We start from the raw sequence: 23438 nt of genomic DNA, 5'->3' as shown, positions 1-23438 counted from the left end.
GGTTAATGTACAGTTCATAGTTCTGGGATGGTTCAAAGTTTAGAGAAGATTTTTATGATGCTAACAGGGAAAAATGATCAGACATGTCATTTTCTAATAACAAATAGTGAGATCTTTCCATAGCTATAGTTAAAATACTTTTGGCTCATCTCTTCAATTTGTAGGCTAATTTGTTACTACTTGAAAATAGTCCTTTTAGTTGAAGTTCAGTAGAATGTAGCATTTAAGATAAAATACAGACCTGGGTTTTAAAAGTGGTTTATTTTTAATTACAAAATATAAGAGCTGTGACATATAGCTGTGGAATGTTTGTGTAAATATCAAATACTTTTCCAGAATTAGAGACGTTTGAGTGTTTTCTGTTTTGAAACTTGATTGTGTCAGTGAAATACAGTTGTGAATATTGTTTTAAAATACTGATAAAAGGCAAATTGGTAATACAGATGATTAGTTAGACCTAAAGTTTCATGTGTGTGTGTTTAACCTTTAGATACCCAAGATGACAAGGAAAGAATTAAGAAGTATGGAGCATTTATACGTACTCTTCCTGGGGTGAACCGAGCAACATTGGCAGCTATAATTGAACACCTTTACAGGTGGGTGGATTCATGAACTTTTCTAGATATTTCAAATATGACACTCAGTAAGTCATTATTTTTTTTGATTTAAAGTACTGTGGTTCAGTTCAGTTCAGTTCAGTCACTCAGTTGTGTCCGACTCTTCGCGACCCCATGAATCGCAGCACGCCAGGCCTCCCTGTCCATCATGTCCATCGAGTCAATGATGCCTTTCACCATATCTTAAGAATGGTTTCAAAAATGGAATTCCCATAAACTATCAGTTTGGTGTCTCTTAATGCAATTAAGATACATTTCAAATAAATAGCCCTGGAGAATTTCTTAAATGCATTAGAAATAATCGTATATCACCTTCTCAAATACATCCAGTACTTAAACAGGAATTTTAAACATTTTGATGTCAGACTATTGATTAGATAAGGAAAATTTCAAAAGTCAAACCCATTTTCTATGTCAGGGCATGTGGTCCCCTGCATTTGGAAGGCTAGGAGGAATAAAATGGTAGCTTGAGAAATGACATCTGAAAAATCAGGGTGTTTGGGAATAACATTTTAAGTCAACAGTTTATTTTGCTATGAGCAAGAATCATTACTGAAACTTAAATCAGTGTAAATACTGCTTAAGGAATATATTGTTGGCAGCTTCTTGCATGGATGCAATATTCCCTTGAATAAATTTCTATAAAGCTGAATTCTACTAAAAATACCTTAGTTGAAGTTTAGATTCCTAAATCTCCACAATTTGTCTTTTGTCTTTATCTTTCTTTTCCAATCATTACTTCTCATGCATGTAAACTCCATTACTATGCATCTGATTTTCTTATTGTGTCATACAAATATAGTTGATATACTGTACAGTCCTATCTCTATGCCTAAGAGACACTGGGACAGATTTTTTTCTTCACAAATTTCAATATGTCACCTGCTGCTACAATGACAGTTAATATTTTAAACATTGAGTTACATATAATTCTTAAACTTCTTTATTCATACTTGAATTTCAGATAATGAGCTGCTTCCTATCCTTTGTTTAACTAATATTTATTTTCGTTCCTACTATATACAATGCCCACTAAGAGTCCATGCGAACAGAAATGATTGCTAATAGTACATGAATAAAAAAATAGTCTTAAGACTGCAGTTTTCAAATAACACCAAGGAACCCTGAGACATCACAGTGGGGATGGGGACTTACAGGGATGCTGCAGGGCATTTTATACATTTTAGGAAAACACAGCACTGTCAGCACAGATTTTAAAACAGAGAATTTTAGCATACGACATGAAATTAAAGAGGAAAGATCGAGTGATACATCATTGTGTGTTGAGATCCAGGTGATGGTTCAGATCTAAAAGGATAAACTGGGCATGACAGAAAATTAAGTATAAGACATGAGTGAGGGATATTTTCAGGAAACATGTGTGCTAGAAGATGAGATGGTTTATAGCTGGCTGGCATCAGGCTGTGAAAGGCTCTGTTCATCGTGCAAAAACATTTGGATTTCATTCCTTTATGTGATAAGGAATGACTGATCCAATCTGTTTTAGGATGATAACCCATGTCCTGGGATTGATTGGAAAAGGTTAGAACAGAGGCAGAGAAACCTACTTAAGACACAATTTTTGTGGACTTCTGATGTGAAAACCTGAGTGGGAAGAGAGTAAACTGGCTGAATATGGGACACTTGCAGATACTAGTGTGGGAGCAGGGAAGTAAAAGAAGAAAAGGAAAATACATAGTGGGCATATTTATGCCAGTAATTCAGGCAGTTACAGAAACTGAAGAGGTGATAAGTGTTAGAGGAGAATGCTCAGGAGAGATGAGAATATTTGATAGTGTCGTCAAAGTTTGAGAGGTCAGTGTGGATAAAGTCAGATTGATTTAGCATTTACTTCTATCTGTGTCCTAGATAACAGATCACTTCCTCCATGACTAATATTGACTTAATTCCCTTCACTATATATATTTGTGTTACACACTGCAGTGTGATTAGGGGCTTTCCTAGTGGCTCAGTGGTAAAGGATCCATCTGCCAAGCAGGAGAGGCATGTTCGATCCCCAGGTCGGGAAGATCCCCTGCAGAAGGAAATGGCAACACACTCCTCAGCCCACTCTAGTATCCTCACCTAGGAAAACTCATGACAGAGGAGCCTGGCAGGCTACGGTCCATGGGGTCACAAAGAGTTGGACACAACTTAAGACTAAACCGCCACCACCACAGTATGATCAACACAAAGTCTCTGTGAGATGTTTAGATTCTAATAGTAACCGAAGCAGACTTGGAGATAGAATTTCCAAATATTTACAGTCTAGTGTGATGAAAAAAAAGTACAGAGTGGTTTTGAGAGGGATGCCCACAATTACGACATCCTCCTCTATTAACTTGCAATGCCTTTTGCATCTTATAAATCATACATGATGATCAAGCTTGCTCTGTCTCCCCTATGCAATTTGGTATTTCATTGTTTCTTACACTATCATATATATTGCTGTCATATTTCCTTATTTTCCTTGTACCTACTGGAATCTTCGCTCTTTATAGTTAGGTGTACCTACCTAGTCTTGCTTTATTCCTTAGATAGAGTTGATCTCCCTTTTTTAGCATGTATTTTAGAAATTCACAAATGTAATTAGACAGGCAATTGAGCAGCTGTTATGTCTACAGTCTGGAGAAGGCAATGGCACCCCACTCCAGTACTATTGGCCTAGAAAATCCCATGGACCGAGGAGCCTGGTGGGCTGCAGTCCATGGAGTCGCTAAGAGTCAGACACGACTGAGCGACTTCACTTTCACTTTTCACTTTCATGCATTGGAGAAGGAAATGGCAACCCACTCCAATGTTCTTGCCTGGAGAATCCCAGGGACGGGGAAGCCTGGTGGGCTGCCATCTATGGGGTCGCACAGAGTCGGACATGACTGAAGCTACTTAACAGCAGTATGTCTACAGTCAGTGATAGAATTAACTGATATTTCCATGGGCATCAGTTAGAGTTCTGCATTTTTATCATTGTAAATTTCCTTTTATTGGGGTGATGGCTATGGTTTTTTTCTTAATTACTTTGGACTTAAACATTCGTGAATACTTGAAAGTTCTTTGTAAAACTGGTGTTGTAGCCTACTGATTGGGAGAATTGACTCTCTTCATGTCTGTTCATTGTAAAAAGTGATTGCTTTCTGAGAGGTGTCTTATTTTGAGTAACCATTCAAACACTTTCGACCATTTTCTCACCTGATAAGGATGTGCTGGGAAATTCAACACTTGCCCTGAACTTTGAGTTTGGAACTCTTTACTTTATCTCCCAATTTGCCATTCTTGCCTTATTTCCTGCTTACCTACTGCCCTCTGTCCCTCTTTTATTTATGCTTCCATCCTACAAGTCATTTGACACCTTTCTGCAAGCACACCTTTATGCCTTAGCTACAGGTTGTCCCATCTGTAGAACTGTCTGGATATTGGGGAGGGGGGGGCCTTCTTCTAAAGCGATGAGCAAGTACTGCTTTGTAACTCGTAGTAATATCTTTGACAGTAGTCTTTTCTAATGTTCTTAAACCTGAAGGATACTTGGAAGAAAGAACTGTGTATTTTTCTTTAAATCACCGCTCCACCTTTAGTATCAGTGACTTTCAATATGTTTGTGTTTAAAAAATAAAAGAGGATAAATGAACATGAAGACATAAGTTTTATGAAATTTTCACATAGAAATACGTTGTAACAAGTACTGCTTTTCTCTAACAGGGTTCAGAAATGCTCAGAAATCAATCACATGAGTGCCCACAATTTGGCCTTGGTTTTTTCCTCCTGTTTCTTTCAAACTAAGGGACAAACTAGTGAAGAAGTGAATGTAATCGAGGACTTAATTAATAATTATGTTGAAATTTTTGAGGTAAATATTTTATATCCTGCCCTTGTTAAAGTAGTTTTGATGTTATTGTTTGCAAACAAAAATATGTATTTTAGGATGTCTCTATTCATGTCTTTAGGAATATTTAAATATAAAGATAGGTACATGATCCTTCACTTTTCAGATATAACTAGCATTTTAAGCTATAGCCATTCATTTAAATTTGGCTGCTTTTAAAGCTTTTTTACCATCTGGTATCTGTTGCACAGAATATTTCTATTTATAGTGTTTTTATGTTTTTTTCTCAGTATGTGTATGCATTAAGTATGTCTACTTAGAGGTGTGAAATTATGAAATTCACAAATTCAGTAAATTACATCAGGCTGATAAATTTTGTAGTTGAAAGCATTTTAGAGTTTTTTTTTTAGTTGTGCATGAATTGGAAAAAAATTCTGAAGTAATATTCTGTGGTTTTTATTAAGTCATCTCTATTCTAATTATTTGACTTTTCAATTTGCTATTTTATGAAGTTCATATTTTCATGTTTTATCAGAAAACTCTTAGAATAGGGATAATTTTTTTATTTCAAAGGAGTAAAAACAGAGGAAATAAGCCTAGGATTTGAATATGGTGGGGGGATGAAGGGGACCTGGGTCAAAGGTCCATTTCCACTGCTTGACTGTTTCTGCCATCTCAATGTTGTCATTAAACCTTTCCGGGCATTCTGTTAAGTAGTCTTGTACAAGACCCCTTGTTTTCCAGAATTGTGTCTTTACCAGATGATCAAATAGGTTAATGTAATAAGTTAACTTTTATAGTTCATACATTCTTATAATAACTCATCACAAGATTGCTTAAAAAAGGAAAAGAAAGTATATTTTAATAAAATAACAAATTTCATATCTTAATTTATGTAGGAATGAACAATTGTTGAATTCTCTTTGCTCCTTGATCTCCTTTTTATCTCTTCCTTTATGTGTCCACTGTTTTTGATCAATAGCAATGTCTTCACAATAGTTCTGATGCTGAGAAATGAAAGACTTTGGGAAAAAAAATGTGTGGCTTTGCATGCTCTCTTGATTTTCTGTTTTTGTACTGTTATAGTAGTAAAAATGTTTATCTACATAGTTTTGTTAAGTCCAACTTTAACCAAATGGTGGAAACTTCATAAGCCCTTAATGAACATTTCTGATAAAAGAAGTCTTTACTCTCAATGTACATAAACTCTGTTGAACCCTTCATCAGCCACTTTGCTTATTAATACACTTCAGCAAAGAGGATGTCACTGATGGAATGTGTAGCCTAAAGTGGTATCATCATAAGATATTCTGAACTTTATGAGCCTCTATCTTGTTGGCTGCCCTAGCTGTGTGGGCCCCCGCTGATGAAGATGGCCATTCTCATTTATTTTTAACATGTCAGTCTTTAAATTCCTGAAGAAAGTTATGTGAGGATGAGTACCATCACTCCTTGTATTTTATTAGAATGTCCCAAATTATATTTTAAACAGGTTAAAGAAGACCAAGTCAAACAAATGGACATAGAGAATAGCTTTATTACCAAGTGGAAAGACACTCAAGTGAGTAGTAATAGTTAGATCTCCAATTTGAAAAAATTAAAAACAAAAAACAAAACAAAAACTTTCATTGTAAGTAAACATTTGTTGTGTTTATTTTCAAATTCCTGTTTGAAGCAAAGTAAAACTAATGGAAAAAACAAAACCTAGATAAAACAGTTGTGAAATTCTATAGCATGACACATACAAAATGCCAAAGTATGCTAATGTAATGTTTTCAAAACATAGATGGAAAAGTCAGTTCCAATCTTATCACAATGTCCTTTCTGAAATCAGTTTTCATTTATGAAGCACTATTGAAAATACTAGTGGATTTCAAAGGAAGCATTTAAAGTCAAAATAAATACTAAAATAAACAGAAAATTCAGACTCCCTAATGATTCTTTCTATTATGCTTTTGAAATTATAAGTTATTTCTTATATGCTTTTGCTTTGCATACTCTTGGATGATTGCACTAGTGGGACTGTTTCTATTGTGCACTTCAGAACATGTTAATTTATTTCTTAAGTTGACTTTTCTAGATCTTCCTAACTTTCCTCGGGTGCATCTTATTGAATTTGTGTGTTCAGGTTGCACTACTGCTTTTCCAGGGTACCTTTCCTTGTTTGATGAATATTCACTGGACTTTTTTGAGGCTGGCTTTGTCTTCTAATAACTAGCAATTATAGTGGATTCAGAGTACCAGTGTAGATAAGACAAATGGGTCAAATAAATTCTCTTTGTAGGTACACTCAGAATTTCAGGTGAATGCTTTCTTAATAATCAAACCCTGAAATACACACAACTAATTTAGAGAAGTTTTCAGAGCTATCATTCCATATGAGGGAAATGAGGAAAGGCTTTCATTCAAATGCATAGATCCCCTAGTACCAGTGAAAAGTGAAAGTGTTAGTCACTCAGTCATGTCTGACTCTTTGTGAACCCATGGACTATAGCCTGCCAGGCTCCACTGGCCATGGAATCCTCCAGGCAAGAATACTGAAGTGGGTAGTCATTCCCTCCTCCAGAGATTATTCCCGACCCAGGGATCGAACCCAGGTCTCCCACACTGCAGGCAGATTCTTTACCATCTGAGCCACCAGGAAAGCCCACTACTGTGACATTAATTCCGTAAGAAATTGTTTCCTCCATTTTGACCCAAAGTAATTAATGCAGCCTCCAGAGGAGTGGCAGTAACACTAAAAAAATGTGGCTCATTAGCAGTTGGTTCTCTTGGATTCTTGCTTTTTGGAGAGAGTTTCAGATATGAAACAAAAGACTGTGCGTGCCTAAGGGTAATCTTTGGCAGCACTATCTGTATTGTTATTGGATAAAGTATGAGTACCATTCTACAGTTTTATCATTTGTATTCATAGTACAATAAAGAAATGAGTCTTGAACACTTTCTAATTAAGTAGAAGTAAGTATTGCTAAAATAAGAAAAGAATTGTCTATAAAATAAAGCTATTCGGAAGAAAAGTAGAACAGTTTGGAAAAAATCTGTTGTTTTGCTGGAGTTTTTCTCCAGTCCATTCAAAACTTGTCTGAAGTAGTTTTCTGACAGACTCTAAGTCTTATCCCTGTTTGATTTTCTGAGCTATTCTTGTTTTTGGCTACACTCTATGAATTCTTTGTGTTTGCTTTTTTAATTTTTAAAATGTGTCCTTCCCGGAGAGTTGTTTATACAAACACAGGGGAAAGGAAAAATGTCAACTGTATCTTTTCTTCCCTAGCATTTTTATGTAGCTCTAAACATAGGGAAGAAAAATTGGAAATAAGCTTTGCTAAGCCTGTAGTGTCAGAATAACTATGAACAGCTCTTCAAAGTACATTTTTAATGTTTGCCCCATAAATTTACTCCGCAGGTTTTATTCTGAGGCAAATTTAACTTTGAAATGATCATTTCTCCATTATGATCTTTTTCTAAAAATGAGTGATGGATGTGACTTCTGAGTGATTACTTAAGGGAGTTTCTGAAAAAAGCAACTCAGAATATTTTTCGTAGATTTGTTTGGTTCTTTGTTAATCTTCTTCACATTATTGTGTCAATCTACATAGTGACATCTTACGCTTTGTGTTGCCTGCCTTGTGTTTTCTTCACATAGTGAGTCTTAGGGGTAGTAGGGACCCAAATAACCTAGCACTTGATGTTTGGCTAAGGTAATTTAAGTAAAAACTTTATTATCTTCTTATATTCTGTCACTTCACTTTTAATTTTTGTTGCTAAATATACATTTTCTGTTTGTAATTTTAATACAGCTCTGACCTAATTTATCTTCAAATTTCAATCTTTGGCCTTACCATCTCTGTTTCTACTGTAGCTAGTTAAGGGTATGTGAGGACACTATACTTTTGAGTCAAAGACAAGAAAAATGGTATGTGATTGTGTTTGCTGATTATATCATTTGTGTAGATACCACATCCTTAACTGTATCCAGAAAATGGGTATCATTATGTTGTGAACAGGGAGAATGATCCCATTTCATTTATTATAAAATTTTTAGAAATATGACTAGGACTTTTGAACCATCCTAAGTATTGTGTATGTCCTTGCAACATACTTATATTTGCTGTCTTCGCATCTGCCCTTTTTAGGTTTCCCAGGCTGGAGATTTGTTAATTGAAGTATATGTAGAAAGAAAGGAACCTGACTGCAGTATTATAATTCGGGTGAGTCCCAAATATGGAATGTAAAGAATACTGTTGAAAATCATAAGTGTTAGCATTAGTCTACATATCTTGAATTTTCCATTGTTTTTTCTATCTTATTTTATATGTCCAATTCAAATCATGACAAGTTTGACTCTTCCTGCCAATATCCTCTGGGAATCCCATGTTTTAGTCATTTGGAAACCACCCTATGTTCTTTTAGTTGTGGTTAGGATGTTCTATAGGTTCTATAGAACAGCCTGAGCTCTAACATCTGCTACTCGTCTTCCTACCTTCTTGACATGAGGCAACAGATATACTCCCATCTGAGTCTCTATCTGCTTACCTTTCTAATGAGGGAAGATTACAGAATTTATATAATAGCATTAATTTGAGGACTTGGTAATATCCTACCTATAAAACACTTAGCAGATATCATGGTACATAGTCAGTTCAGTTCAGTTGCTAAGTCGTGTCCAACTCTTTGCGACCTCATGGACTGCAGCACATCAGGCCTCCCTGTCCCTCACCAACTCCTGGAGTTCACTCAGACTAATGTCCATTGAGTCGGTAATGCCATCCAACCATCTCATCCTCTGTCATCCCCTTCTTCTCCCACCTTCAATCTTTCCCAGCATCAGGGTCTTTTCAAATGAGTCAGTTCTTGGCATCAGGTGGCCAAAGTGGAGTTTCAGCTTTAGCATCAGTCCTTCCATTGAATATTCAGGACTGATTTCCTTTAGGATGGACTGGTTGGATCTCCTTGCAGTCCAAGGGACTCTCAAGAGTCTTCTCCAACACCACAGTTCAAAAGCATCAATTCTTTGGTGCTCAGCTTTCTTTATAGTCCAACTCTCACATCCATACATGATTACTGGAAAAACCATCGCCACATGGTACGTAAGTGCTTAATAAATAACAACTAGTATATAAATCTCCCACTCTTGTATCCTAGACTTTGTTGTTGTTTTGTCACTAAGTTGTGTCCAACTTTTTGCAACCCATGGCCCACCAGCCTCCTCTGTCCTTGAGATTCTCCTGCCAAGAATACTGGAGTGGGAAGATTCTCCAGGGAATCTTCCCAACCCAGGGATTGAACCTGCATCTCCTGCATTGGCAGGTGGATTCTTTACTGCTGAGCCACTAGGAAAGCCGATCCTAGACTTTAGCTTCCAATATTTCAGTGTACTGGAATATGAAATAACTCTTCTCTTCCTTGGTAACTTTAGTTAACCATTTGTTTTGAATTTAAAAGATCCTTTTCATGTTACCATAGTCTGTACTTAGCCTTAAGAGAGTAAGACTGCTTTCTTTGTGCATAGGATAGAATGCTGCCATCTAACAGTAGAAATTCAGTTTTAGCTTCTTAGCTTTTTTAAAGTGCAAGATAAAACAGAGTCTTAACATTAAATATTTCTGGAATTTAGTTATGTCAAAGACACTGTAATTATTATTTTATATGTGTTTAATGATTACATACGGGGATATTCTCAGTTGGCACAGTGGTAAAGAATCCACCTGCAGTGCAGAAGATACAGATTCGATACCTGGGTCAGGAAGATCCCCTAGAGGAAGCAATGACAATCCATTCTAGTATGGTTGCCTGGACAATCCCATGGACGGAAGAGCCTGGCGATTACAGCCCATGGGGTTGCAAAGGGTTAGACAAACTGAGCGACTAAGCATGCACACACACAAATGATTACATATGATTCTTTGACACTGGTTACTCAGCTGTGGAACTAACACAAGCTGCCTTGCACTCCTTGGCCACATCTGTTTGTTACACTGAACATGTGATGTTGATCATAGGGGACATGAGGAAGTAGTAGAGATATCTCAGCATATGTCTATCACTTATGCTGAAAGGGATAGTCAAAGCACATGACTTAACTCCACTTACCCATAAACTCTTCACTAGTTCATTTTATCCTAGAGCCATACCAGAAGTTATTAAAATTGAGCAAAATTTGTATTTTAAGTATATTCATATAAAAGAATGTCCACTTTCACCTACAAAAACTAAATTCTCTTGAAAAACATAGCAAAAACTATATAAAAATAAACATCCAGTTAGTGCTTAAAACTTTGCACAGCTCTTATATTTATTTCAGTCAATCATTACCTCAACCCAAGGAGGTAGGTGAAGCAGTGATGTCTCACGTTCATACGAGTAGAAATGGGAATTAATAACATTAAGACCTGGATGCAACATTAGTCATGATGTTCCAAGTCTGATGTTCATTATATCGGTTTGTGTATCACTTACAGTAATTAATTCCGAAGTGTGTTTTGTAGAGTTCAAGGTGTTCTGAAGAGGGGCCTTGGGTATCACCTGGAACAAGGGAATGAGTTCCAATCTTCCATTCCTGTGTCAACCTGAGGAACTCCCTGCCAACTATTTCACTAGTTTGGTTTCTCAGTAATTTATTTCTTTGTAAGGAAGGGCTATACTTCTTAAAAAATTGTAAAGCTATTCTGATGAGTGACATCACTGAAGTCATTCATCTACTAAGGTTTCTATTCCTTAAAATTCTCTGCTTTTGCCATATGCTATTTTTTTTTCCTTTTAAGGTTGTACTACACTGAGCTTTTCTAAACAGCAAATAATGGACTTCACTGCATCATTAATATATTCCAAGTCAGTGTTAGTCGCTCAGTCATGTCCCAACTCTTTGCGACCCCATGGACTGTAGCACGCTAGGCTCTCTCCAGTCAAGAATACTGGAGTGGGTAGCCATTCCCTTCTCCAGGGGATCTTCCTGACCCAGGAATTGAACCCAGGTCTCCCACTTTTCAGGCAGATTCTTTACCATCTGAGCCACCAGGGAAGCCTAATATATTCCAAAGGTATTCCACGAACTCCAAAAGACAGACTATATGAGTTACCTCTAATGAAAGATGTTTTATATTATTTATATATGTGCAATATGCTTATGATCAATAAAGGACAGGAGAAATGGAAATGAGCACATTTTCTAAGAAATTTTTAATAGGTGCATACTTGTACTGAAAATGTGGAAACAAGGTTGCAGCTGCAGTATTCTCATGCTTAAATCATGTTCTATTTTTTAGCATTGTAACTAAATTCTAATTGGAGAAAACCAACTTGCTTTTGGCCAGCATGCCTGTAAGACTGGTAAAAACAAAAACCGGGAGAAAGCAAATGAGAAACCCCCAAAGTCCCTGAAGAAGGTGGTGTACTTATGCAGTGGTCCGAGGCTCTGAGACTCTCGGAGAGCCGACCCCCAGGCTGACTCTGCAGACTCTGCCCTTGGCCTGAAAGCAGACTTTGGCGTCCCAGCATCTGTCACTTGGCATGGCAGGGCACACCACACACCACTAAACCTGGGGCTTTTTGGCATGGTGGACCGCAGTCAACTGTGTATAATTTAGAGCCCAAACTGAATGAGCCATTTTAGACTGCTGGTTATAGAACTGAGTGAAAAGATTTTTGCCTACAAGGCCATAGGATCCAATATCTGTGGAAGGTCTTTCTGAGTATGAATAGGTATCTTCCCTTTTTGAGTTATTTAATTGTTCACTGAGTTAAAAACAAAAAAATTCTTCCCGATTATATGGGCACTTTTTATACATACATGAAAATGTATTGCATTATGGAGAAGATCTGAATAAGCTGTTTGCCCTAGATGCTTAGAGAAACTAGTTAAACGTACTAAGAGGACACTTATAGTATCATTAGGTGGTAGATGGTGGGCAGGTGTTACCGCCCTAGCATAAGGCCACTTCTGCGTTTGACGTATATTCTGAAGAAATTTTGCTTCTCTTGCAGATATCTCCTGTGATGGAAGCAGAAGAGTTAACTAATGACATATTAGCAATAAAAAATATAATTCCAACAAAAGATGATATCTGGGCCACATTTGAAGTCATAGAAAATGAAGAGCTCGGTAAGTGGTTCTTATGCTAGGGATTTTTAAATTCCTTAGAGTGTGAAGAAACACTATTTTTCTGAAAAATCATTACTAACATTTTATGTTTTTATAAAGTTTCACATCCTGTTATGACTCCCCTTCTACTTCAGTGCATGAATTGATGTATGTTGGTGCTACTTGAGGTTGCCCTCCTATGATTTTATTATTAAAATAATTAGATTGTTTTATTGACTGTAAGTTTATAGTGTAAAATATTAGTTGTGTATGTTTCTGCCTCACGAAATAAGGCTTCATTTTTAAGAACAGGCAATGTGATTTGTAACAATATTCTAAATGTCACCACCACCATCCAGCTTATTCCACGTTATTCCTGTATGCTGCTTATTTAACAAGGATACTGATTTAAAAGATTATTATTTTAAAAACTAATTTTGTTTTAAGCCTAGAAGGTTCCTTTTTAATTTTTTACTTTGTCATCTATCTTTAGTAGAGTGGATCAGATATTTTGTCATTTCTTTTAATCTCAGGTACAGAAGAATAAAGAGAGCTTTTAAAATGCATTGACCACCCCAAGAATAATAAGCCTAACATTCTTATGACACCATTTGGTTTTAAAGACCTCTAGGGAAAAAAAAAAAAGATGCAGAATGTCTTTGTATCTTGACCATCTGTCTAGTTGATACCTGCTTAGGTCTTGGGACTCTTTCAAGTATAGATGTCAAACTGCCAAAAGTAAAATCTCTTGCCACCTGCAAGCTCAATACAAAAATTAAAATTGAACATTAAAAATACCTCATTGCATATTACTAAGAATCTTATAATCAGTGTTAGAATGAAATGGGATTATCAAATACTTTGTCTTTCATTATTCCATCTTGATGTTTTTATTCCTTTATTCTTTTTATCATGCACTATTCTTTAAAAATGTAATTTTTTTTAAAACACTACTTTCCAATATTCATTGCCAGGATTCAGTGACAATGGTCCTTTGGTGTCAGTTCACACTGTCTTCCCCATAGTCAGGCTCAGTCTGGCCTCTCATAAAAGGTGTTTTGCCCAATGACTCCAGCAGCCCCCCACCTGCCAAGTCTAGTGGATTGCTTCTGGCTTTACTTTGCTGCTTCTCAGTGTAGCATTTATTGCTAATAACCATTCCCTTTTACTCAAAACGCGTTCACTCTGTTTTCATTGCTGCTTTGATTCTCTTCCTAGTGCTGGAATTGTTTTATCTCGTTTGTCAATTCTTCTTCATCTGTCTATCCCAAAATAGTGGGTTTCTGCTGCTGCTCTGATCTTTTTTACCATCTTTTCTCATTTTGCTTTCTTTAGAAGACAATCACCATAGAAGACAATCACCTCTATACCTTGTGCTTGACTAACACACAAGAAGATGTTGCCCAAGTGCGCCTTTATTCCTCCCCTTCTGGCCCCCTTGTTTACCTCCTTTAAAACCCAGACTAAGGGTTCCATCACACTTTGTCTTGTCGGTTTTGTTTGTTTGTTTTTTATGGTGCCTATCACATGGATTTATTTTTGTCTTTCTTGAGAGCTCTTTAGCGGGAACAAGGGACTCTGTTTCTATCTCTAGTACAGTTTTTATCTCTGACAACAGTGCCTAATAACAGTTGCTATACAATTAAACGGAGAAGGCAATGGCACCCCACTCCAGTATTCTTGCCTGGAAGGTCCCATGGACGGAGGAGCCTGGTGGGCTGCAGTCTGTGGGGTCGCTAAGAGTCAGACATGACTGAGCGACTTCACTTTCACTTTTCACTTTCATGCATTGGAGAATACAGTGGCAACCCACTCCAGTGTTCTTGCCTGGAAAATCCCAGGGACAGGGGAGCCTGGTGGGCTGCCGTCTAAGGGGTCGCACGGAGTCAGACACGACTGAAGCGACTTAGCGGCAGCATACAATTAAAATCTTTTGCATAAGTGAAGCATAATTTTGTATTACTGTATAGTTCACTAGTGTTAAAGTCTTGACTTTGGTTGTTTAGTTTCAAGAAGTGGGTAGGTTACCAGCTTTATTTGTGAGTAAAAGATAACTGTCAGTACTACTGCCTAAATTATCTTTGTAAATCACAAATAGGTTCATATTATTTTAAAATAATTTAAAACCTTTTCATTATTAGAGAAAAGACAGTCTCATCAATAAGTTGTACTGGAAAAACTGGACAGCCACATGTAAAAGAATCAAATTAGAACATTTTCTTACACTGTATACAAAAATAAATTTAAAATTCATTCTTTTTAAGTCTTCATTCAAGACTTAAATGTAAGACCTGAAACCTTAACACTCCTAGAATGTAGGCAGAACACTCTTTGACATAAATTGTAGCAGTATCTTTTGGGTCTGTCTTCCAAGGCAATAGAAACAAAAGAAAAAATAAATAGTGCTGAAGAATTGATGCTTTTGAACTGTGGTGTTGGAGAAGCCTTTTGAGAGTCCCTTGGACTTCAAGGAGATCCAACCAGTGCATCCTAAAGGAGATCAGTCCTGAGTGTTCATTGGAAGGACTGATGTTGAAGCTGAAACTCCAGTACTTCAGCCACCTGATGTGAAGAGCTAACTCATTTGAAAAGACCCTGATGCTGGGAAAGATTGAAGGCAGGAGGAGAAGGGCACGACAGAGGATGAGATGGTTGGATGGCATCACCGACTCAATGGACATGAGTTTGGGTAAACTCCGGGAGTTGCTGATGGACAGGGATATCTGGTGTGCTGTGGTCCACGTGGTCACAAAAAGTTGGACACGACTGAGCGACTGAACTGAATTAAACTTCGTAGCTTGTATACAGCAAAGAAAACCATCAACAAAAATGAAAAGACTGCCTACAGAATGGGAGAAAGTATTTGCAAATCATACATCTGTTAAGAGGTTAATAGCCAAAATATCTAAATAACCCCTACAAATCAATAGCAAAAAAAAAAAAAAATCCACAAACAATTAAAAATGGGCAGAAGATCTGAATAGACATGTTTCCAAAGGAAACATGCAGATGGCTGACCAGTGCATGAAGAGATGCTCAGCATCACTAATCATCAGGGAAATGTATTGCTAAATCAAAACCACAGTGATATATCATCTCACAGTTGTCAAAATGGCTGTCATCAAAAAGTCTATAAATAGCAAATGTTGGTGAGGATGTGGAGAAAAAAAAGAACCTTCATATACTGTTGATTATGTAAATTGGTATAGGCACTATGGAAAACAGTGTGGAGGTTCCTCAAAAAAACTAAGAATAGAATTACTGTCTGATCTCGCAGTTCCACTCATGGGTGCATATCTGGAAAAGATAAAAATGTGATTTGAAAAGATACCTGCTGCCCAGTGTTGACAGTGGCATTGTTTACAAATATGCTTGTAGACGAGCAACCACTGGGAGATCTCAAAGGCCTCCTTAGCTCTTAGATAGCTGATGGTCTCCTCTATGCTTCTGTTGCTGTTGATTTTTTAGGAAGTCAACAGCAGAACAATGAATCATGGATTTGGGGTAGTCATCCTCTCCCTACCCTTGTTTCTCTCAAGGGTTGAGTTAAAGGATAGCCCCATCTCTCAGTTCTGGAGGTCTGTGCCTTTGGGCATTTGTTCTCCAAAATGAGAGGAATAATCCAAATGGGTGAAGATAGGAAGGAATTATATATATAGCTGGTACAGAGATTGCACTATATCTGGAAACACTCTTTTTAAATTTCTTCTGGGAAAATGAAGGGATGCTTATCCTGAAAATGACTAATTATCAACTTGCATGTGCCAATTAGTATATCACAAATGGTAACACTGGAGTCAGGTGTTGTTTTTTTTTTTTTTTGGTTCCTTCTAATTAAAGAAAAGTTGATGAAACTATAAAAAGACTAGGAGACTTCAAGCTGTTTTGACTGGTAAATGTCCAGATATATAATCAAAGGAACACCCCATGTACATCAAGAAAGAGTACATCTGATGGAGTTAGGAATTCAAATTTGGCATGGTCTTAATGTTTGGTCAACCATTCAAGTTGAAATTTCCCAAAGAGAAAACTAAGATTATTTTCACTGCTTTTAGAGGAACACAGCTAAGAAAGCACCAAAGGGACCTGTGATTATGTTGACTTACTGGAGCAGATGGGACCTGTGGAGCCACCTGACCTTCTGAAATATTAAGAGCTTTATTTCTAGTAACATGCAGGGAAGATAAAGTGAAATGTAAAAAGAAGATAAAAGTGAAGGCATTGGTAGTCCATAAGATTGTGGTTGATAGGAAGAATGTCAGCAAGGAATTGGTGCTTTATCTAATGTAAATATAAATACTCCAAGTAACCAAAGCAACCAAAAATAAATAAGTAAATGAATAAATAAGCAAGTGAACCAAAAGCGCTGGATTTTATTTTCACTGCCTGTAAACTTTAAAACCATAGTTCTCTACCTAGTCATTTCCAATGCCTCCTTTGTATAATAGATATTTTGTTTGTTCCCTTTATTATCTTGAGAGACTCTACTAGAGTGGGTAGCATTCCCTTCTCCAGGGGCTATTCCTGACCCAGGGATCAAAACCAGGGAGGGAGATTTTTTACCATCTGAGCCACCAGGGAAGCCCATGTAAGTGCTCTGACCTTCCTATATGGTTGAAGATAATGAAAATAGATTCTTAAGTTTATAAATGGAATTATCATAGATATGATAGCTACAAATTCAGACTGATATAAGCATGTCAATTTGTGACTCATGTATCATTAGCAGAATTGCCATCATTGGTGAAATGGTGTCTTAGTTTGTTTAGCCTGCTATAACAGAATTGGGATCTTCCCTGGTGGCTCAGACAGTAACGTATCTGCCTACAATGTGGGTAGGCCTGGGTTCGATCCCTGGGTTGGGAAGATCCCCTGGAGAAGGAAATGGCAACCCACTCCAGTACTCTTGCCTGGAAAATCCCACGGGTGGAGGACACTGGCAGGCTACAGTCCATGGGGTCACACAGAGTCGGACACGACTGAGAGATTTCACTTCACTTCACTTCACAACAGAATTACACAGGAGAAATTTATTTCTTACATTTCTGGAGGCTAGAAAGTCCAAGACCAGAGTGCCAGCAGACTTGTTGCTTGGTGAGGGGCTGCTTCTTGGATGACAGATGGCCATCTTTTCACTGAATCTTCACATGATGAAATGGAACTTTGTGGGATTCCTTTTATATAAGAGCATTAAGCCCATTGGGGCTTCCCTCATGGCTCACCAGTAAAGAATCTGCCTGCCAGTGCAGCAGACACGAGTTCAATCCCTGGGTCAGGAAGATGCCCTGGAGAAGAAAATGGCAACACATTCCAGTATTCTTGCCTGGGAAATCCCATGGACAAAGGAGGCTGGTGGGCTACAGTCCATGGGGTCACATGCTAAGACACAACTTAGCAACTAAACAACAACAAACCCATTTAGGGGGACTCCACCCTCATGATTTAATCACCTCCCAAAGCCCCTCCATCTAATACTGTCACATTGGGAATTACTTCAACCTGTGAACTGGGGGAGTGGGGAAACAGCCAAGCTACAGCAGGTGGTAAACAACTCTTAGCAAAATTCTGACAAAGCACAATTATTATTTTTTCTTTTTTTGCTTTTGTAGTACTCAAGATTCATGGAGAAAATACATCATGTTAAATCCATATAAAATATTTTGAGAATTTATATTAAGGCTAGTTAGATTCTAAGCTGTTAGTTTATAAGTAGGATTTCCTTCTAAATGAGTGTCTGAGACATTGGAAACTTGTGCTAGACAGAGAACAAGCCTTTCTTTGTCTCATCCTTTGAAAGATGCCAGGCATTCTTGACACACTGCCACCAGTGGGTCCTGGTGCCAGGACAAGCTGAAACCCACCTTGGGAGAGGGTATCATTTTTTACCATACTCCTGGTATTTCAATGCTTCACTTTAAGAATGAACCGGTATCCTACCAACGTAGCACTCTACCCCTTAGCTCCTTCTATGCTGAAAAAAGTTAACTGCTCAGGGGCCTCATTTAAGTGGGCTTCCTCACTGAGAGGCTCAAGTTGGTGAAGTAGCTACTTTCTACATAGCAGCATCATAACAAAATGTTCTCTTCCTGCTCGTATCTACCATGAGATGGAAGATCAGTTCATTTTTATTCAGAGTCTTTCTGGTCCTTCTCTTGATTGACAGGGTGCTGTCATCCTCTGAGAGACTTGCATGGCTCTAGATTTGACACTAAAATTATAATTATTAAGGAAGTCTCTGGAAATCCTATGTCGTTACTGCCAGAAATTTAAGGATAACACCAATTGTCTCAGGTGGAAATGAATAGTTATCTGTTTAATGAGGCTGGCCAGTTTTAATTCTACAGACAAGATTTTAAAATATTGAGAACATGACCTAGCTAGCTAAAGAACCACCTCCACACCGTTCTTAAATGATCACGCTGAATTTTCAGCAAAAATTTAATGCTCTAGATAGTGTGAGTGGGTGCATGCTAAGTCACTACAGCCATGTCCCTCTCTTCATGACCCTGTAGACTGTAGCCCACCAGGTTCCTCTCTCCATGTGATTCTCCAGCCAAGAATACTGAAGTGGATTGCCATCCCCTCCTCCAGGGATAAACAGTGTACAAATCGGGTTTTTGTTTTTTTTCCCCTAGTAATACCCTAATGCCAGCTGACTTACGTAATTTATCGTGACAGATGGTTGTAAATGTAACTGTTAACAAAAACTTGTTTACTTGTAGGAATTTATATTCCAACAACATTTGATGACTCAATCCATTTTTCCTGTCTCTTAACTCTTTTATAATTGTGTCATTTGACAGTCTAATAAGTATTTATCTTTTCATCCTATTTTTCAGCTCAATTTTTATGCAGGAACTTGGATCTTCAGGATTTTCATTCTCTTGAATTAATATTGATGTGAAAAACATACTTGGCTAATTTTTGCCAATCTATATTTGCTTCTCCCTCTGCTGTGATATATTTCAGTATAACTAAGAGTACCTTTAAGGTATCACTGTTGTATCTACTGGTAATAGTGACCCTCTTTAATACAAATGTTCTAATATTTGGAAGTGTCATTACAAATTCTTATAATAAAGGAGAGTAAGCTTTTATTTCAATCCAGGTAGTTTTGCAGTAAGAAGAGCATTCCTACCTCCAAGCCAACTGCAGTATGATAAATTTCTTGACATAAAGGATGTTGAAACTATCTTATTTACTTACTGTCTTCTCACTAAGGATAGGAAAGTGAAGGAGAAAGTGTCAGTTGGCATTGTTTTTCACTTTGCATATATTACCTTTTGTCCTCAGAAATATCTTGGTGAGTTGATACTTTTTCCCCAAAATTACATATGTGAAAATCATCATGGGGAGGTTTACATATCTGTACAAAATAAAACCAAATGTAATAGTTATGATTTGGAGCTTGGGGCTGTAAAGTCAGATAGATTTGAGAATCAAATCTCTGTTCCTCACTTGAATCAGCTGTTTGATTTTAGGCAAGTAGATGAATCTCTCTGATTCTTGGGTTCTTTAACATGTAATATAAATAATGATAATTTGTAATGAAAAGTGTTTTAAGAGTTGAAAACAGTAATTGATGTAAGGTGGCCAGTGCATAGTATGTTGATACAGAGTTGGTATTCTAGAAATGGCAACTGTTAACAGGGTGAGTAGCATCCCCGAGTTTTCAAGTAGTGTCCCATGATTTTTGCCAAACCTTTTATAAATTTATTTTAAAAAACAGGATTAAAGTAGCACAAAAGATTTTCCCTGATTTTCAAAGAAGTATATATGTCTGCTGATCCATTTACAATTATTTACTGTTAATTTATGGATTACCATAGAAATTTGTAAGGTATTTTATTCTCCAAGTATTTATTATTGAACATCTATTATGTACTCAGCACTCTGCTTTGTGAAAGAGATATATTTATAAATAAGAAATAGGTTTGTCTCCAAGATGTATGACTTAGTTGCTCTGTGTTTTGTTGTTGTTGTTTGCAATCACCTCACAAAGCCTAGGCTTACACCAAGATGCACAGAATGCAGAACTGCATTTCACTGTACTGAATAGAAAGCAAAAAATCTAGTTATTTACACTGGAAGGAAAAAAACAAGTTCCAGAATGCTGTGCTAATAAAAGGGAGACCAGTACTAAAGAGAATGTGATACATTTGGTCTTTTTTATTACTTGGGACTTTATGTATACATGGGTAATATACAAGTGTGATGCTGTTGACATAGACTTTGTTGTTGGCATTACTACTTTAACCAAAAACAAAAACCCTAGTAGGAGGTTATGAAAGAGTTGAGTTGACTTATAAAGGCTGTGGTGCCAGCAAACTTACATCAACATCTTCACGTTAGAGTTTATGTTCTTGCTATTTCAGTTATGCTGTTTTCAGTACACTATGAAAAGACTTGATTTTTTTCCCCCCCAGCATATGCTTCTGTTACAAGATTTTATTAAGTGATTAGCATATTTTGACCAGGCTCCCCAGGTGGCACTAGTGGGAAAGAAGCCACCTGCCAATGCAGGAGACTCGGGTTTGATCCCGAGGTTGGGAATAGGAAATGACAACTCACTCCATATTCTTGCCTGGAAAATCCATGGACAGAGGATCCTGGCTGGCTACAGTTCATGGGGTTGCAAAGAGTCAGACATGACCGAGCACGCATGCACACACACATGCATATTTTGATCAGCAAAAACTTTGCTATGAAATTTGATTGTAATTCTAAAAACCTATGGGGTTTTTTGGTTAATTAACTCTATGTTAAGAACTTGTGATATATTTTAAAGTATGGCTGCATAAAACAGAATATATATGGATGAGTATTTATCAAGGAGAAATTGTAAAGATGTGACCAACTTTTTGCTTGTTAGCCTATTATATGAACTGTTAATGGATAATATTGCTGCATGTTTCTGATTGATATTTCCACTAATAGTTAAACTGAAATTAGTCAGTACTGTTTGATAAGGATTATATTCTGTTCTTTTTGAAGTTATACTTTATAATTTCATATAAGTTGATTATCAGCTATAAGTTGTTCACTAGTGTTGATCAGAAATTATGCTAGCCTTGTTGGGATAAACAAAGGATTTATACTTAGTACTGGGCCAATTACTAGTACTTTTACAAATATTTAATTGTGTGTGCAAACAGGCATTTTTCTATAAGCAAACTAGAATGTTGTTTAAATTAAAAAGTAGAGTAATTCACTAATTTGTTTTATAGAAAGGTAACTTTTTTCCTGAGATTTTTATATAAAGAATGCTATGCTCTGCTGTGCTTGGTCGCTCAGTTGTGACTGACTTTTTGTGACCCCATGTACTGTATGTAGCCTGCCAGGCTCCTCTGTCCATGGAAATTCTCCAGGCAAGAATACTTGAGTGGGTTGCCATGCCTTCCTCCAGGGGATCTTCCCAACCAGGGATCGAACCCAGGTCTCCCACATTGCAGGCAGATTCTTTACCGTCAGAGCCACCAGGGAAGCACATGAATACTGGAGCCCATAACCTATCCCTTCTCCAGGGGATGTTCCCAACTCAGGAATCAAACCGGGGTGTCCTGCATTGCAGGCAGATTCTTTACCAGCTGAGCTACCAGGGAAGCCCCATCTAAAGAATAACACCTTATAGTTTACTAACAAACAGATGTCCCTGTACAGATTTATTTATACAGTGAATTTTATTATGTGATTAATGCTGTTCCAGGTATCCTGTATGTAGTCCTAGCACTATTCTTGTGTACTATAAGATACAGTCATGCTTGTAATGCACAGAGCTTTTTAAAAGGACGTTTTAAATTTTATAATCAAAAAAAGTTAAGATTTTTTTGGTAATTTATTTATTTTTTTTTTTGCAGAACGTCCTCTTCACTACACAGAAAATGTGTTGGAACAGGTGCTTCGATGGAGTTCATTAGCTGAACCTGGCTCTGCTTATCTTGTAGTGAAGAGATTCTTAACCATTGACACAATTAAACACTATAATGGTAGGTGCTGCTATTTCACATTCCAACTATGATTGAAAATTCAAGTGGTTAAAGGACAATTATTATGGCACAGGTGTTACTTGAACATGTAAAAAATGGGTAGCTAAATGCAGAATCTACTCACATGTTATTGCAGAATAGAAAGAAGAATATATAGACCAAGTGCCACGATCAGACTTTCCCGGTGGGTAGCACTGTGATATTAGGTGGTTATTTTGATGGTATCAAGGTAAAGATTCTGCAGGAATGATTCTTCTTTTTAAGTTTTTGTTTGTTTGTTTTATTGTCATGCTTGGGTGTTTTCCTAATTTTTGGATAGATGGTGAATCATCCTGAGTTATGTTTACATTTGAAAGTTCTCTGGGCATTCAAGAAGTACAAGCTCTGAGATTGTGTGCTTGTTAAAATCCTCACCTATTTTGCCATAATATTGGAAAACAAATATAAAAAAATACTTCTAATAATGATATTTGCTATCCAACTGGGAGAAGACATGTACACATGTAAGGTTAAGTCAGAAGTTAGCTAACATGGGGGAACTATGGAAGACACTCTCTGAACTTGTTTGACATCTCAGAAAACTTTCATTTTGAAACTTTGATTTTTCTGTTATGTTGACATTAGCTGACAGATTAGAAAGAGATTTCCTGCCACACAGTCTATAAACCAACTCTGAAAGCAGAGGATTCAAATTTTATTAGATGAAATTTACCACAGCTTTTCTAATTCATATTCATAATAACCATTACTATTTATTAATCATGTATTTTATTAACTGAGCTCCTTACATACCAAAACTCATTTAAAACTTTTTTTAATTTCTCCATGAGTTATATTATCATTTGAATTTTACAAATGAGGAAAGAGCTCAAAGAAATTAAGTAACTTGCCTCCAGTTCACATATTTATTAAATCCAGTAAGTGTCCTACATATGAAT

The 23438-nt window shown here is 36.9% G+C and overlaps 1 protein-coding gene across 1 annotated transcript in view; it reads left to right on the top strand.

Annotated features, from left to right (window-relative positions):
• The window catches only part of ARAP2 (ArfGAP with RhoGAP domain, ankyrin repeat and PH domain 2), a 201877-nt gene that overhangs the window by 133958 nt on the left and 44481 nt on the right, over positions 1 to 23438 (top strand). Inside the window, exons 22-27 of the mRNA XM_010852420.1 lie at positions 491 to 596; positions 4314 to 4461; positions 5930 to 5998; positions 8571 to 8645; positions 12418 to 12535; positions 22372 to 22500. Of these exons, the coding sequence (XP_010850722.1) occupies positions 491 to 596; positions 4314 to 4461; positions 5930 to 5998; positions 8571 to 8645; positions 12418 to 12535; positions 22372 to 22500 (645 nt within the window). The remainder of the gene's footprint in view (positions 1 to 490; positions 597 to 4313; positions 4462 to 5929; positions 5999 to 8570; positions 8646 to 12417; positions 12536 to 22371; positions 22501 to 23438) is intronic.

The sequence above is a fragment of the Bison bison genome, unplaced genomic scaffold, assembly GCF_000754665.1.
Source record: "Bison bison bison isolate TAMUID 2011002044 unplaced genomic scaffold, Bison_UMD1.0 scf7180017864310, whole genome shotgun sequence".
NCBI classification, from domain to species: domain Eukaryota; kingdom Metazoa; phylum Chordata; class Mammalia; order Artiodactyla; family Bovidae; genus Bison; species Bison bison.
This window is presented reverse-complemented; position numbering and strand designations above follow the sequence as displayed.